The 18,581-nt window shown below is 41.6% G+C and overlaps 1 protein-coding gene across 1 annotated transcript in view; it reads left to right on the forward strand.

The window, feature by feature from the left end:
- Nucleotides 1-18,581, forward strand: part of LOC8031031 (putative phosphoenolpyruvate synthase) — a 382,894-nt gene that overhangs the window by 90,747 nt on the left and 273,566 nt on the right. Inside the window, exons 4-6 of the mRNA XM_040212580.3 lie at nucleotides 1,393-1,446; nucleotides 2,075-2,185; nucleotides 3,034-3,143. Of these exons, the coding sequence (XP_040068514.2) occupies nucleotides 1,393-1,446; nucleotides 2,075-2,185; nucleotides 3,034-3,143 (275 nt within the window). The remainder of the gene's footprint in view (nucleotides 1-1,392; nucleotides 1,447-2,074; nucleotides 2,186-3,033; nucleotides 3,144-18,581) is intronic.

Raw genomic sequence — 18,581 nt, forward strand, 5'->3', positions numbered from 1 at the left:
CCGCTAATGTAATCACTCCCCCTACTTTTATTCTCGAAAGCCTCGAGTATTTCCCTCAGCACTTTGATTTTATATTTGGCTGGGATCTTAGTGTTGTGGAATGACGGCGCGCAAGGGCACCTGTTGCAGTGAACCGCAAAATGCCCGCAACGCACAAATTGTGCGTTGAAGGAACGTGTGTCACCTGAGCTCCATAGCTCCATAGCAACACCTGAGCTCCATAGAACCGGTCATCCAGTTTACCGTAGAATATGAGAGATGGAGTCTTGTCGTTCCTGGATGCTCTGGTGAAAAGGCAAAACGACAAGCCGAGATTCACGGTCTATAGGAAACTAGCACACACCAGACGCTACCTTAAATTTGACTTGAATCACCCGGTAAGTCACAAGGCGTCAGTGGTCTCTACTCTCTTGTCTATATCAATAACCATCTGCTCGCCGGAAAGGGATAAAAGAAAGGAGACACATACAATCTTTGCTGACCTCCAAAGAAACGGCTACGCAAGGAATCTTGTTCAGTGCATCGCCCGTCGACAGTGTTTCACGCGATATAACTACGAATCGCCATGTTACACACAGCCCCGCCCCATCGCGCGCATTAGCGTCCCGTATTTAAAAGGAACCAGCGAGGCGCTGACGCGCGTGCTCTGAAAAAAACAATGAGTTTCAAGTGGCGCACAAGCCTGTGTCAACATTAGGACGGCTCATGTCAAGGCCGAAAGATTACCTCTCAAAAGAAAAAAACACAAGGCGTGGTCTACAAGATGCAGAGTGCCCCGCCGCCTACATCGGCGAAACTAAACATTTCCCTAACGCATGCGCCAGCACCAGAACGATGTGCGTAATTTCGATCGCGAGCGTAGCGCCGTCGCCGAACATTGTAAGGCACTCTACCATCGGATTGACTTCGCGAACGCGCACGTGATAGCTACAAAGCCACATATTTGAAAATGTCTGTTCTTGGAGTCTTGTCATATTCAAAACACACCGGGGAAGATTAACAGGTCCCTCGGTGCCTTACCATCTATATACATCCAGGGTAGAGGAGGAAGAAAAGGGCGAAGCTCTCGCTGTCCTATTCCATTTAGTCACACACTGAAGGAGCCAAGACGACACCGAAACGTTAGGAACTGATTGTTTCTGAGCTTTTGGTTTGAGATTTTTTTTGTTTCGTAATGCAATGGATTGTATGAGCCATCTCTTATTTTCTGTTTCTCTTGGCAGGACCGCTTTCTTATCTCATTTTTTTTTTATTCCAACGTTGTGTTTTGAATACACAAGGAACCAAACCACATGCATAATTTTTTAGATCAAAATATATACTTTATTTTTTTTATTTACCTAACGCCTATCCAGAGAATGTCGACTAAGTTTTATTTTTATTTTCGTGCAGGGAGGAACTTGCTGACGGAACGGGTGTTACTCGTCACGTTGATCTTCGTCTGTTGTGAGTACAAGGCTGACTATTTACTTTACAATCACCTCAATAGCAGACTATCAAAAATAATAGCCAGTCTGAGAACGAACTCCAGCTAATTTCACTAATATTTAGTAAGAAAATATCTAACAAAGATTGTAGGCGCTTTAAATCGAGATATTCAAATGAGTAAGAAAACGACTAGCAACAAGAACAGAAGTAGACTTTGGGCCCTTAAACCCAGTCCCACAATACTATCCAACATTAGCAACGTTCTCAGAAAAGGTTGTAGTGTCTATTATTAAATAGGTAAATAAAAATGTTAACTAACACTCTCGAGAAATGGAAACATTACACTGCCAGATATTTTACGCACTTTTTTCAGTCCCTAACGCAACGGGAATGACCTAGGTTTAGTATAAATACCGCGTTCTTGTCGAAGAGTTTCTATCTCTTCACATTATATGCTTAAGGTATTGTACTGAAATGACTGCTACGCTGTGACAAGCTCGCCTTTTTCTAACAAGAAAACATGTCGACCCTAGCTTTTGTAGCAACACGAGGATGCATATGGCAACGGCACGTGGCACGGTCTTGCCACAACAGGAACACATGCATTTGTGAACAGAGTCTAATCTACGCTATTTTTTGCCAACAGCATCAATGCTGGCAGCGACGTTTATGACCACGACTACGACACGAGTGCTGAAGCTCGAGCCCTTTTCCTGGCGAAGGGTTCTTGGGGAGGTCTGGCTGGAGACATGCCCAGGTACGCCACCGAGAATTTGCTGCTTGGACGCGTCTCCGAATTGTTTGTTTACAGCGTCCTAATTCCTGTTGCCTCCATTTACTCCCGATGACGCCTTCCTTGTGTCAAGCTATTGCCTACCGCAATCCTGGCGGTTGCACCCCAATGGAAATGGCTACGCCAGGTACTCATTTTTAGGTCGTTTTTCAACTTGGCAGTTCAGACACTTCAGCAGCCATGATTTGGTACCTAGCGTTCCTAGATTTTAATGTTTCCAACCGCTCCATCAGGGCCACATGGTATATGGGGCACGTTGGCAGTACGAGCGAGAAGTAAGAGCGAAAACATTCATCGTCTCCAAGCGCCTTCATGCCTTGCGCAGCCTCTCCGCCCGTAATCCACCACGCGGAAACGCACGCAAGGGAATCAACAACCAATTTACGCAGCAATAGGCAATAGCAATTTACGCAGCAATAGGCAAAGGGCAATAGCTTAGTATCGCACTTCTGTGGAAAGGAAACTGCGGTATGTTTAGTGTACGTGGACATCATAGCCAGGTGCCCCACGCTGGCTGCACCAGCCGAATTTTCAAGTTGACAGTTTATGCAGCACCGCTTGCTCTCTCTAGACTTCGCTAGCATCGGTGGCTTGGAAGCTTTTATTCTTACAGAAACCGAAACTTCCGCTTTTAAATGTGACCAAAACCACTTGGAAACTCTCAACTGCGTAGACACCCACGCCCCGATACAGAGCATTTTAAAAACGTTTAAATTATATTCAGAGTCGTTTCTAAACAATGCGTGTTTACCAATTAACGTGACGGCAATGGCAATTTTGATCTGAACACGATCTTCTTTTGCGCTGTGCAGGAACAACGCGTACGAACAGTCAGTCAACCTGTTCGGGACGCTCTCTGTAACCGGTGAAGAAACCGTTGGCAAGGAACTGCGGCTTTGGGGTCTACGTCAACGGATGAGAGGCAAGCTATTTTGTACCACAAAGGAGTCCGCCTGGAAGTTAAATCAACTTGGGACTTCCTAGCACAGGCAAAAATCAACCAGACCGGGCCTGTTGTTTATTGACGTTTAGATCAGTGCGAAAATACAGACACTGGCCTGGTGTGCTCGTGTGTCCTGTCCTGACCGGGTCTGGTGTTTTTGACATGTACACCAGAGCAGAAATTCAGACACACATATGAAAATCTGCTGTATCTTTGCTTGACCCGGTCTGACGTGAGCCGATTCCGTGCGACTTTGTGTGATCCCTATCCAGTGGTCCTGGTGTAATTCCGGTCTCCTCATGCAAACAGTATACATTTAGGATATCACATAAATTATTTTGGATGCAACAGCTAGCGAATTCTACAAAGGCAACAGATCAATTTTTAAAGGGTTAGCTGTTTATTCAGCCTGTCGCCCAGTACCCTGTGCCGCTTGCGCTGTCCGCTTTTGCACGATTTCTCAATCATCCAAAGTCCTATCTTTGATGACTTGACTACCGTCAGTTCGGTATAGCTCAATCCTCCGCACAATGCCTGAAAAAATGTTATAAGAACAATTTGATTTTGACATGAGGGAAAAAAACGGCTATAATTTCAATAAATTTAACCTGTCATGTCAGCGATTTGGAGCAAATATTTTTACCTAACGACTAAAGCAGAAAACAAAAGTATTCCCGCGTTTAAAGATATTCTCATTTGGCTTCACAACAGAGTACAATTTGCTAATAACACACGAATGTGCTGGCCAGATGCGAGTTACAGCGAAATGAAGAGTTCTTTTACCAGCATGATGTGTGCGTTTAAATGTTCGTGATATTTTAAAACTTCGGCACATGAAGAAAAACATTTGGAGTATGCACCGCTGGAACTTGCGTTGGCTGCAGATATCAAATAGTGTCAATATTTATGGTCCCCTTGGAGCCAAGAACCTAAATATTGGTTCAAGCTTCAGCTTTTCTAGGCAACAAAATAAAAAACATGCCAGACCAGGAGCGTACAGCTTTATTTATTGACTTGGGTTGCAACCTTAGAGAAAATATGAGCACCGGCACACTCGCGCACAGCAGGCTACAATAGAAAAACGCGATGCCTATAGAAGCCAGACTAGAGTTTGGGGTCAGCAGTTGACTGGTTTTTATATATCACACTGTTCAGAGTTAAATTTGCTTCACCCCGGACATCTACTTCACCAGAATTAGCAGTTGTTGGCTGCACTGTCATAGCACATCTGAAAACAGTACGAGTCTCCGGCAATGAAAGTTCGTCTACAACACTTTGGTGCTCTCAATATAGTTGTCTTTTAAGAAGCGGATGATGATGAAGACAAAACGAAAAAATGCCTGAATGCGCCAGACTTTTCAAGCCCCAAGTCACTTGGCTTTGAGGAAAAGTTAGTTGGTGAGACATCTAGTCATTACAGTGTCCTCAAATAAAATGTCAGTGAACATTAGCTTTCTCTTAACTAAAAAGATAACAGTGACTTTATTCTGTCGATTTTGCCCACTTAAACATGTAACAATTTTGGCATTGCCTTGAAGTTTCACCCAAGAAGAAATTCATCATGCTGAATTTACCTGCAACTGGGGCACAGCTCAATTTTAATGTACAATGGGCTCTTAAAGGGGCCTTGCGACAAAGTTCTGTAGAAATGTTTTTTACTTCCGCAGGGTTACTGGCAATAGTGGCACCCAACTACACTCGAATGCAATGCCTCTGACCAAGAAGCGTCTTTGTCGCCCCGTAAGGTCTAGGATAAAACAGATGTTTTTTCTTTCAGTCAAAAATTATTTAAGCACGCAGTCCAACTGGTGGTAGCTAATCACGTAGTTTAACACCTGAGACTGTGCTGCAGAAAAGGAATACAACTTTTATTCGCAGGAACAGACACAAAAGGGTTTGAGTTTTGCCATTGTCTTATACTTTAACTCAGTGAAGCCAAGCAAATTTTGTGAAGATGAGTTTAAGGCGTTTCCTTCTGTGACTCGTCCTTCGAACATATTTTTTTTCGTTTCCGTAGCAGAGTCTCAGTTGTTGAACGACATGATTCTATTTCAGTCTGTCCTCAGCAAAACTGAATAACAAAGTTAAGGGGTTCACACAGTCGACAGTGTCAGCAATGCGATCCCCAGGATTTCGTCCTCAAGCTATGCGATCCCTATAGTGACCATGTTTAAATGCAGCTCATTCAGTGGCCACAAGCACTACGTGAGCAAGCGATTTCAGGTCGTGACAATCAATGCCTCCACATGCATTCGGGTAGTGGCTCGTGTCGAATCGCTGCGGTGACGAAAATTTTCGAACCTTTGAATATTGTTAAAATTCAGCGGGGCGCCCTGTGCTTCGCCAACCCCAACGTGTTTTTTATACAAATGCTACGCATATGCACTCTGGCTGCGACACGAGGGGTGAACGCTGTTCGTTTTCCTAATTGTGCTTTCTGCCGCTACCAGTGCGTGAACAAACAAACTAAGGCGTGTTTTGTTGGTTACGAATATCAGCGAATAATGTTAAAGGAACACTGACACCCCCCAAATTGTTTTTTTTTTTTTTTTTTTTTTTGCCAGGCGATTTATTATGATGTCGGAATACTACCCGATTAATATTTTGCTGCAGAGTCACGTATTTTTTAATAAAGCCAAAAAACGGAACTGCTCGAAACTGAAACCGAAACCCCGCATCGTACGGAGAAGTGGAGAGCAGAGACTAATGGCGGAAGTCACGTGACTACACCCAACCGTGCGATTTGTTTTTTCGGGTGCAGCAGACGAGATACGTTGCGGGATCCGTTCGCCGTGCGATTCCTTTGCAGTTCTGTTTGTTCCGCTCGCTGTTCAGTACTTCAAGATGAGTTGTTTCGTACATTGAGGAGTTGGCAATTAGTAGTGAGTGTCCGTGGTGGATTCCCATGATCGGCTCCGAAAAGAATACTCCCAAGATGTTACGTGAAGAGTTGCCTCCCATGTCCTGCATCTGGAAGTGCCGTTTTGCGGCAGAGGTGTCAAAAATGGAATCCCATACCATTTAGTTCATGGACGTATCGTCGACAATTGTTTTTTTTTTCATTGATAATTGTAAAATGATGAAAGCCGTTTACAACTCCCTGTAACGCCTAATTAGAAAGCAGCTCTAGCAAAGGATTAGGGGAAGGTACGGTGAGAAGACTATGCTTTCCTCCTTTCTTGCTCGCCTCCCATTTAGGAAAAATTTTCACTAAATTTAGCGGGGAAATTGTTTCCGCTAGATTTAGTGCGGAAATTGTTCCGCTAGATTTAGCGGAGAAAATTTTCCGCTAGATTTAGCAGGAAAATTTTTTCGCTAAATTTAGTGTGGAAATTTATACACTAAATTTAGCGGGGAAATTTTTCCGCTAGATTTAGCGCCGACATTCTTCCCCTAGATTTAGCGGGGAAATTTTTTCCAACAGATATAGCGGGGAAAGTTTTCCCCTAGATTCAGCGGGGAAATTGTTTCCGCTATATTTAGTGGGGAAATTGTTCCGCTAGATTTAGCGGGAAAATTTTTCCAATAAATTCACCGGGGAAATTTACCCATAATGCACCGCGCAGTTACGCCGACGGCGACGCCGACGCCGCTCAAGCCGGAAAGGGGCGCCTAAGAGCTGCGCTCTGAAAAAAAGAAATGTAAACATCGCGAAATGTTTGAAAAAAAAAATGGTACGCCCACACTAGGGATCGAACCCGTGCCCTCTGCGTGTGAAGCGGACGTCTTTCCACCGAGCTACTGAAGGAAGTCAATCATGCGTAGTAATGCAGCCGGTCGACTGTACGTCGGAAAGTTTACTGCCGATTTCCCTCCAGTACATGCACTCCCGGCTTGAAGTCGGGCAGCACCACGCATTGGCCACATTCGCACCCAGTAAAGAAACCGTACGCGTGCGTATTCAACTCGATGTACGCACTTCGTGCTTGATGTTTGAGCGAGCGATGTCTTCAGCCACGAGAAGGGACGACGGCTCGGCGACGTCTTCGTGCAATCGTCATGCTGGTCGGGCGTGTCGTGGTATCAATTCTTTTGATCGGTCCGAAATTTCTCTTTCGAAGGAAGACAGAATTCGGCGATACTGTGAACGACAGTTCTGAAGTGGAGGTCCCACGCACGTCGTCTGCTGCCACCCGCGAGTCCCACGAAACGCCAAACGACGCCATGTTGAGAATAATGCAGTGAACGCACAGAATGCTTCCGGTTGTCTTTGCAACCTTTTTTTTTCAATCAACGTATTTGAAGCTTTTTGGAAGCCACAAAAAAAAATGTTTCATATTTTTTCTCATTTTACTATTAACTGTGAGCCTTCAATGACCCACTATTTCAATTAAATTTGGTGGTCGCGTCGAAACCTTAGAAAACGGCCCGTGGCCAAGGAAAAGAGAGTGAGCGCGACTCAAACCGGCCAGTTCTCGATCGGCGGTTTTCGGGCGGAAAGAAACCGAATTTCGAGCCGCAAATTCCGTTCTGGGTAGTTGGACTCTCATATGTCACGTACAACTAAAAACATCGGCGAGCAGAAATACCCTGTCAAGTACAAAAAATGTTGCTTCGCCCCTTTAACTAGTCGACCAACAACAGAACACATAAAAGAAAACTAGAAGAAACTCTTTCCAGATGTACACTTCCGCTTACAACCATTTCAGAAAAGGAACTTGTTATGAGACCTTATCTGTACGATAATGGTTTATTAAAGCTGAAAAGACCCAGCAACTGAAAAAAACGTCAGTGGCGTTGCCTCGACACGAGAACATGAACTAACAACGGGAGATAGCATGCAGACAAGAATGAAGTAGCATGCCATCGACTGCACGCCGTTGCTGCACATATACAGCTGTTGGGCTTGTTTCATGATTTCCATTATGTTTGCCTGTTAAGTCGTTGTACGAAATTACATAACTGGGACAAGTACTGCATGCCTAAATAATGAAGGCGACGATAAGCATAGGTAGGCGGTAGCAAGGCGCGAATGTGAGTCACATCGAAGTAATATTAAAGAGAGAGAAACAACTGCCTGGGCCACATAGCAGTGGCCCTTGGTACTCTCGACCTCAAACCATTTCTGATTGCAAGTTGAACTTCTCGCATCGAGGCACAGTCACCAGTATCTTTTGGTCGTCGCGGTTTTTCTTCAGCCTGCGCTACCCACGACTTGAAACGACCCTTTATGTATCTAGGACAGAGGATACAAAGAGGCAACATACTAAACTTTGTGTAAATATTATCAAAGCAGAATTACAGCATTGGCAGAAAGCCAATGCTTTGGTTAGCAATGAGGATAATGGCCTCGCGGTTCAGACTCACTCTTTCGTCAGGCACGGCGTTAGTGGTGCTTGGTTTTATTTGTATTGGTGCAGTCGGAAGGGGTTTCACAGGAACTCGGGGGTTTTTCTTTTTCAGCCGCTTAGGGTGTTTTTGCGGTTGATTGTGCTGACTGGTCCAGATATTGGGGGGCTTGCCCTTTTAAGCCTATTTGGTTGTTCTGGCGGTCGATTTTGATGACTGATCGTGCCGAATTGCAATGCTTTCTTTACTGCTAAAGTTAAAGGCCGTGCAATTCAGAATTGCTCCTTCGTCAGCAAAATTCTGACATCTCCACGAAAAATGTTCTTGGTCACAATAAACAATGTTCGCGATTCAGTTACAAGCAATGATAATACATATAACTGAGTAGGACTATACATTTATTTACTGGTGTTGATTAGTGTACTAGCTGCTGGACCATTATTAGCGATGCAAAAACCATGGTACACGACAGTGCTATGGTGTGTTCTTCTCTGCCTCATGGTCCCTGCCATTTACATTTCGTTTTTAGTTATAGATTTTTTAGTCAGATTTTGTTTGAAATGATATTTAGTATGGGTGAAGTGTATAACCCATCTGTCATTGCATTCACTTTAGGGGCAGCTCACTTCCCCATAGCTCCATCCTTCTGGCACTGTTGAGTGCACATCACTCTCACTCTTGGACAGTTCCCTAGGTCCCCGTTGGCTGAAATCTGTCAGCCAAACTGAGGCCAGCCAGCCTTTACGGGAAATGTCAATTTGACCCTTTACACATAAGCAACCATGTTTTATGCCAACCTGAAAGGAGCCGATAGGCGAATGTTCCGACCTTTCTGAATTCATCCGTTCATTTTTTCTTAGAACAGGCATTCAAATCATCAATACTGTACAACCGGTATTGTGGCTTAATATAGGAGGAGCACGTTTTCATCTGATTTCGAAATTACATATAAAATATTAAACTTAATGAGTTGGACATAAGAGGTTGAATAACATATCCTGTATGTTTCTCAACATTACCTTATAACACAAACAAAACGTAGTGCAGGGCAGTACAACACCACATACGAATTTGTAATTGATTTATGGTATGTATTTGTTCCGTTAATGATTCATTATTGAGAATAATATGAAGGTTCATAAAATTGTAAAAATAATAATGTTCTTAAAGATTACATTGCACATTTGCGGAATGTAATTGCATATTTATTTATTTGAGAATACTGCCGGCCCACTTTTGAGGTCATGGACATGATAGACAAACATCAGAAACCATCAATGAGTCGAATGAACAAACAACAATAAACAAGTAGCTTAGTCATTGGTGACAAAAAAACAATTCATCAACTGCACTCGCAAATAAAGCGGTAGAAGCAATCGCCGTCACACTTGGTGGCTACTCATTCCACTCACCAACAGAACAAGGAAAAAATGAGTTTTTAAAAACATCTTTTCAGCAGCGGAACTCAAAGAGCAAATTCTCGTGCTTCTGCCTTGTAGCGCGACTCGCGTTATACTGCAAATAATCATCAAAATTTAAACCAGCGTTATTATGAATTATGTTATGCAAAAATGTCAAACGCTTTACTTTCCTTCGACATGATAATATAGACACTCCGGAGGCGGTATACAATGGTGACACGTGTGAATCTTTGCTGTATGAGTTGCAAATAAACCTAAGCGATTTTTTTGAAGGCCTTCCAATTGGTCAATAAGTGATTGCGAGTGCGGGTCCCATACAACGTCAGCATATTCCAGCAAAGGACGAATCAGCGATTTATATGCATTGCAATGCAGGAACCGAACACACTATTGAAGCCTATTTATTTCATTTTTGTGGTTTGTCTGACACAAAATTAAATGCCACAGTTAGATGACAGATGCTGAAACCAAGTTGCCAGCTACTAAACATTATTCAAGTAATTGAAAAGTGTAAGATTACTATTGCAGTGCAAAAACGAATATCATTCTACAGGAAGCTCGGTAGAAATTACAGTATAGCTCAAGTAGGCCGTATAAAGTTATTTCCTGTAATGTTCGAAAAGGTGACCGTATTCCAACAATAGTTCATAAATAAATAATAGTTTTAATTACACTGCTGATATAATGAGGCAACCTTCCATCAATATACCTGACGTCAAGATAGGTTTCCTCCAGTAACTGTTATTTGATGGCTGTCATGAAGCACTTACACCGGTACAATAGTCACCACAGGCTGTCATTTCAGTTAACTACCGTTACTATCCTTGCCATTTATGTCAGCTTCAGCCTGACCAAGACGGCACCTAGCACAGATCTTCAAACTGCACAGTAGTTTATATTAGGGAAAGAAACACATCATGTAATACGTAAAACCCTAACAAACAAAATTCTCAACAAGAAGGATTCGGCAATAGCATATTGCATGCTCCTTGCAGCTGACTACCAGACACATTGATGCAACGCTCGTGTTAGCTCAGAAAAAAGTGGTGTGTTGCGGTGTTTAGTTACGTTTTCAAGAGCCAAGAAAGCCACGCCTGATTGTAAATTTGGGTTTTATAGGATGATTAGTGTGCGCAGATTTATTTTGAGCCATTAAAAATAATATCAAAATCAAATAAGTTTTCATTTTCTATTAACGCCATGAAACATCTTGAATTGTAAGTAACATAAATGAGAGACAATTATACATTTTCGTTTATCTCGCTGAATTCTGGACTCTTTCCAATGCTGTTCCATACAACTCTATAAATTTCAAAGCGGCTTCCCCCAAAATAGAAAAACAACACTAAAATACCATAGTGGCTTTCGTTTCAAACTGTAGGATGTACGCGTTATTACACCACGAACACACAGGTACGAGTTGACATAGTTATAACATAATGATTAAAATAATTTTAGTCAAAGCAAGCAGTCAGGAGAGCTGCTTGAGTTTAGACATACTAACTCTGGAGCGAGGGGATCAAAAAGGGGGACGGATAGACACGGAACTCCAAAAAACACCATTTAGAGCACTCATCGGGTTATTTTTCGGCGTCGGTTGCACCCTTTTCAGCACAGCCTTTAAAGAATAAGCATACGACCCAGCCTACTCTTCTATTTTGAAATTACCATTATTCGCAATAGAAGAATATTTTGTTTACGAAAACTTTTGTATGGTTGTTTTTTGCTGCTCACTTATTAATATCAAATTTCAGAACGCTCTAATCTCTCGAAAAGGTAGCCTTTTCAGTGAAGGCAGGATCCGCAATTTTTGTTCAAATACGGTACATGAACTGCAAGTGAAAAGAATTTTGTTTAATCTGAATGAAACACTATGTCTTCCGCTGAGAGTGGGCGTAAGTCATTTTTATGGCGATTCGTAGGTGGCTGCAGCTGACGTTAGCTTGCACGCCATCGTAATAGTGACTTCTGCGCTGAGGCATCATCTCGAGATACGAAAATATCGTACCATATAATAGTCGCAATGTAAAATAGCCGGCTTTCTTCTGCTGCCGTACAGGGCTTTTCCTGTGGCCAGGAATTTTAAATAAGAATGCCATTACCCTTTTGAGTGAAGCCGGCGAAGTTTGAGCCTTGTACGACTCGCCGATTACAATTATGCTATGCGAATGTTCCACAAATATTGCCCCAGACACAGCAAACTTATATAAGACTTGAAAATAGTCCTTCCTAAATTTGTATGCAAGTCGCAGTGCCCTTCCTCGTACGCTTCATTTACCTCGCCCCCATGACTGGCGTTTGCAAGGAGATTCTTCACCGATGAGTACTCCTAGAACCGAAGGCATATTTAATTTGTATGGTAAACTTCTGAATAATAAAGCATTGCGTTAGCTTGCGTCCATATTTTTTCTTCACTTATAAAAAATTATAACACTTAGCTTCTGGATTTAAATTTGTCAAACCTACTAACGTAAAGGGGAAAAAAACTGGCGTATGTCATACATTCATTTCAAACGTGAAAGTGAAGCTAGGCGTAAGGTTTTTGACGCATTTAAAAACACGAACCAGATATCTTCTTTTATCGATATTGAGAAGGTGTTAATTTATGGTCCCTATAAACTGTGAGAATATTTAACATCGTTTATTTCATCTGTGTCGTCAATAAACTAGAAAAGAAGAAACAAACTGCAATTTCCCAGGTTTTTTAGGACGAATTAATCTATACTAAAGGAAGGACCACTGAAAGATGATGTCGCAGGCTTATTAATATTATGAGACAGTCTTTAAAATCAATCCCTCACCGCTACCAACCAACTGGAAGGTAGTTTCAAATCAATGTCACGTTTTCTCCGTCATTCTGACAGTGAACTAATTTCGCAGGAGAAGAAATATTCCTTTTCTGCGACTGAGGCTCCAGTTTAAGCGCTCTGGCAAAAACTAGCAAACTATAGGTTATACGTCGTCGTTCTTTAACGTGCGCTTTCATAATGCCGAATCGCTTGTCTAATTTGGCATGTGATAAAGTCATTGTGGTAAGGTACTTACTCTAGCCCCCACTTTTCTAACATACATTGTTGTAGCTCTACATTGCTACAGATAGAAAATATGACATCGACGGCATTGTACGCCGACCTGATGGGATTAGTATTGTGTTTTTTTAGACGGTCGACTCCAAGCGTTTTTGTAACAGACAAACAACAATGCGCAAAATGTTGTCAGCTTTGAAACAATTGAGCTAAAGTTAAATGTCGTCTAGCGATTCGTCGCTTAGCTGCAAAATAACGATTATTAGACACTGAAAAAAAAACATCTCTAACAGCACATTCACAGACGTCCGTGAACAGTATATCAAAATATATAAAAACATTGCGTCATTTTTTTTTTTTGCATTTTAACAGAAATAATATTTTGCACATTCAGCTTTGTATACTCATTCGCTTTGTAAAACTTAAGCCATGCTATCGTCGTAACGTCACGTTCTTTGCATTTTCGCAAAGAGCAGGTAATGATTAACGGGCCAACGTCACAATTCAAATATTTACCTTAGTGTGAGGTGATGTCGTGTCGAAAATGCTGCCTTCTGTGCAGTGTCAGGATGGCCACGAAGCATATCCTAGGAAGCATAGAACTCGCAGCAGATTAAAGCAAATGCATGTCCAGTACTCAACGTCGTGCGTTGCGATATACTGCGAGTTGCCCTTTTCGGAGGTGCACTGGGGACGGCGGGTGCATCACTGGGGCTCGTGTTAGCCTCCCCCCTCCCCCCCCCCCCCTCTCCTGTTTACGCGGCTTCGCAGCGACAGACTGCGGGAGGCTCATTCATAAATATTATTCTATAAGGAGCATTGCGTACAGGTCAATATTTCGAGACTTATATTACGTTGTATTATCACTTCAACATTGTGCACGATACATTCTTGCAACACTCAGGCAATAATAGGTTGCACAACTTCCCCTTTTGAACAATCGCCTTAATAATAGTAACAATAATAATCATAATATTGATGTTTTATTTTTTTTAGTGCCAACGCCTTGTGTGGGGTGCACTGTCATTTGGTGTGTACAGCAACACTATTTAAAATACAAACATGCACAAACTTACACAGACATTTGTGAGGACCCAAATACCAGTTTGCAGAGCAAATGCAACCTTACACTAACTCTTGGTTGGATAAAATACACTTTTTTAAGGCCGATTTAAAACTTACAAAATGAAAAAATATCTACGTCACAATCGCATGTAATAATAATAGTAATGATAAAATAAATATGAATAATAATATTAATAATAATAATGATTTATTTTCCAGTGCCCACAAACAACCTAGTGGTCTACTGTGTGGTGCACAAACGTGGGTGAAGTATTATACGTATTAGATAAAATACAAATTATTAAAGAACTACAAACAAACACAAGCAAAAATAAAGAAACAAGCTAGGGTTAGGTTTGATTTGGCATGCTCGAAAAGGCAATTGCATTCATTCGAGTAATTGTTTTATAAAACCCTGATGTGAACTAAAGATATCAAAGTTATTTTGATGTTCATTATAAAATCATTTTGAACCCTCAAAAAAGGTGACACAGGTGATGTGCAGGAGGGGTAAAAAGTTGATTTGTTCGTAATAATTCGGGGTGGAGCATGGAAGTCAATAGACTGCAATAGGTCCGTCGAGTTTTACCTCACCATGTACAACTTTGTATAAAGACATAAAATCTCGGTACTGTCTTCTCACAGTCAGTTTATGAAATAGAAACCTGTGAAGCAATGATTCGTAGTGGTAGAAACACCCCCTTCCAATATACCTATCATAGACAATTCTAATCATGCGCTCCTGTGCATTTTCAATCGCGGTAGCTTGCAAAATAGTCAGTGAATTCCAAACCACACAGCAAAATTCTAACCGCGATCTAACCAAAGACTTATACAAATCAATAGACATAAAGGGGCAGAAAATTGGTGACATAAGCGCGTATTATTAAAGGCACACTGCATACGACATAATGGCGATGATTCACAAATTCTAGTAGGATGAAATGTTAAAAATAGGCGACTAGCTCTGGAAGGAACGTGAAGGTCTATATTAATGGTTCTCAAACATCGATGTTTGGCGGACCCCTTGTGAATCGGCGGAGATGCTGGAGGACCCCGTTCATGGTGAGAAGAGAGGAAATGTATAGGTTAAATATAATAATAATATACTACATGTTTATAACTATGGGCTAGTGTGAGGTATACCTCACTTATTGACATACACACGAAAAAATTCGCCCCAAAACTGAAACATTTATTCTCGACCTGAAAAAATACCCGGGCCTGACTGATGAGGCAGAGCTTCGCGGAACACTAAAACGCCTTCGCGGATCCCAAAGGGATTCGGACCCCCATCTGAGAACCACTAATCTATATTAAAAAATAAATTTTCAGTTTTAACAGTACCATGCACTACCTTATGAAGAAAATGAATGCCTCTAACATAGCTCCTCGTTGATAGCCCTTCAAGGCTAAATAAAGACAGCAGCAAATTGCAACTAAAAAACAGTTTCCGACCAATGTAGTGGTCATAAATAATTCGCATAACTTTCTTCTGCACACGCTCAATCATTTCAACTTGGGTTAAAGATAGTGAATTCCAACTAATTGAACCAAATTCAACTCCTGAGCGAACAAGGCTACAGAACAGACGCACTACAGATAATGGTGAAGTGAAAGAGCTTGATAACCGAGTGATCATTCCCAACTTTCGTATCGCTGATCCAACGATCTCAGAAACGTGCGCAGTGAATGATAGAGTACTATCGATATAGACGCCAAGGTCTCCTACCAGAGATACACGATCCATCACATTTCCCTCAAGTACATAAGGGTAAAAGAAAAGGTCCTGCTTTATCGATAAAGAAATCACTTTAGTTTTTTCAGGATTTAACTACAAAGCATTTTTTTCTACCCCACTCTGAAATTGCACCAATATTAGTTTGCAATAAAATACAATCAATATGATCATTAGCTTTTAAGAAGAGTTTTATGTCGCTAGCGAAACAAGAAAATTTGAGTACTTGACACAGGATACCACATCGTTTACAAACAAAATAAATGACAGTGGTCCCAGGTTTGAACATTGGGGTACACCAGAAGTTGATGTAAAACACTTCGAAAAAGAGTCGCCAAAACGAATAGTAATACTGCGTAAACTTAGGTAGCTCCTGAACCATTCGCAAAGCTTTGGGCACATGACATAAAAATAAAGTTTGCAGAGGAGTAAAGTATGATCTACACGGTCAAAGGCCGTCGACATGTCAAAATATACGGCATTAAATTGGCCTCTGTTTGTTACTAACGGCACAGAGAAATCTAGTAAAGAGCACAAATTTCTTTCAACGGACTTCCGTTTTAAAAAACCATGCTGAAAATAACTAATTTTTCGACTCTGGTAATTTGAGATCCGGCAATGCATTACGGCATTACGAAAACCTCCACAAAACCCCACAATAACGAAACGGGACGATAGTTACTAACTAATGACGGATCACCAGCCTTGATTATGGGCTCAACTAGAGAAGACTTCCACAAACTAGGGAAAGTACCCTTCATAAGTGATAGGTTGAATATATGTTCCAAAAGGGGAGCAAATACATCAGAACAAGCCTTTATAATAAAATTGGGTGTACCATCAACTCCCGTCGTAAACTTAGGTTTTAATTTTTTTCATCACCTTGAGAACTTCTCATCTCAGACATTCACAGTAAAAGCAGATAAAAAGTCCGTGTTGTTAATGTTGTCTGATGCACCGGCACTTCTTAAACTAGAATATCAGTAACTAAAGTAATCAGAGAAATTATTAGCTATGTCAATTGGCGAGGACAAATAGCCAGTTGATTCACGCAACCATAAGCATTTTGTGCATTGTCGCGCATGTGGCTTTAAGCATAGTGCCAGAACGTCCGAGGTTCTCTAGTTAAAACTTTTTTCAACATTCGACGAGTGCAATAGTTTATCCTTTTTATAGACGTTTTTCACGAGAGCACGGGAAACACTGCATTTATCGTACGAGGTGGTTAGACCTGTTTTCTTAAAGATCCGATTACAGTGAGACTTATTGCGAAATAGGCATTTTAGTTCTCGAGAGAACCAGCTAGGATAATTAACTTTATGTGCTTGCTGTTTCGGAATAAAAACAATCATTACAGTAGACACTACAGTAGTAAATTTAGTAGTGGCTGAATCAGCATTTTGATCCGATAAAATATCAGACCAATTATGCTGAACAAGACTATCATAGCAACCGCCATAGTCTTCATTTCTATGACAATACGCCGACAACTGATGATTAGCATGGGGCCTACATGACAAACAAAACTGAACTACAAAGGGAGGATGATATGCATCAACAGGCACCAAAGGTATAACAGCCGGAACAAGATACTCCATGGGTGCATTTGATAAGCATAAGTCAGGCACATTATCAGCCGTATTTTCGCAAAAGTTGAACTGAGTAAACCCATAGAAATTTTAAAAAGGAAGTAACCATTCCGCTTTCTTAGAAGTTACACTACTAATATGCGACACCGTTCCAGTCGACCAATCAAGACCAGGAAGGTTAAAATCTCCATATATTTGTAACCTGTATTTAGAAAAATTAGCAGTTTTCCAGAGGGTCTCAAAATGGTCAATAGACGCAACGTCATCAAAAAGTGGAGTGAAATAATAGTTCACCTTAAGTAGTGGAAACCATCGCTGGCATGAATTTTCATTCAAACACACTCAGCACAGGTTTCGAAATCCGCTCTTCGAGGCGACTGAACAGCACAGTCAGCAGCTACCAAAACCCCGCCTCCAAATTTTTGACCCGTGTTTGCATAGTCGCGATCTCTCCTGTGAACAACATAGTTTGGAGGAAAATATTCAACACTAGATATTCTGTCACAGAGCCACGTTTCTGTCAGACTAACTATGTCTTTGTCAGTTGAAAGAATATTCGTCCTCAGTTCCGCTGCTTTTGTTCTTCAGCCACGAGCAGTCTGATACAAAAAAACAAAAAAAAAACTTATGGCGTAGATGCATCGTCGTCCAATCTTTCTCTCTCAGATACATATAAACGAGTCCTGTCAAGTTTTCCGTAAGACTGACGAAAAATAATCTCCTTAGGCCACACCTCAGGGACGTTTCAACTGTCTAACAAAGAGTAGTCACATTCGAGATGAAACGACGCATAAGAGTTAAATTTAGATTGTAGCTGTGTGTGTGTGTGTGTGGGGGGGGGGGGGGGGGACGGTTAGAGTCGAGCAATGTGGTCCAGCCAATGACCTGCTAGGCCTAGCCTAGTGATGGTAACAAATCATATTCTGCGAAATAGGAAGCTGGCTATAGTCTCGCAGCAATGAATTAAAAACGCGCTAAACAGTGTCTTGTTTGTTATGTCTCTAAAACAATAAGGGCCTGTACTAAAAAAAAACACCGCGGGCAGCACGGTTAAACAACATTTCAGTCACGTTATCTAGCAAAGGTTGTAGATTAGATTTCGTACCAACTTTAAAACAGCGCAAACGACGAGGGACTAGAAGGAGAAGGACACTGGGATGTGTATCTGCCCTGCCTCTCTTCCCTCGTCGCTTCTGCTGTTTTAACCTTTCAAAGATGTCACACAAACTAGCTTAAGCTCAGGGATGGGCAGTATTTCAAATACAAGTATTTGAAATCCATTTTTCAAA

The sequence above is a fragment of the Ixodes scapularis genome, unplaced genomic scaffold (assembly GCF_016920785.2).
Source record: "Ixodes scapularis isolate PalLabHiFi unplaced genomic scaffold, ASM1692078v2 PGA_scaffold10__122_contigs__length_95168666, whole genome shotgun sequence".
Lineage (NCBI taxonomy): Eukaryota > Metazoa > Arthropoda > Arachnida > Ixodida > Ixodidae > Ixodes > Ixodes scapularis.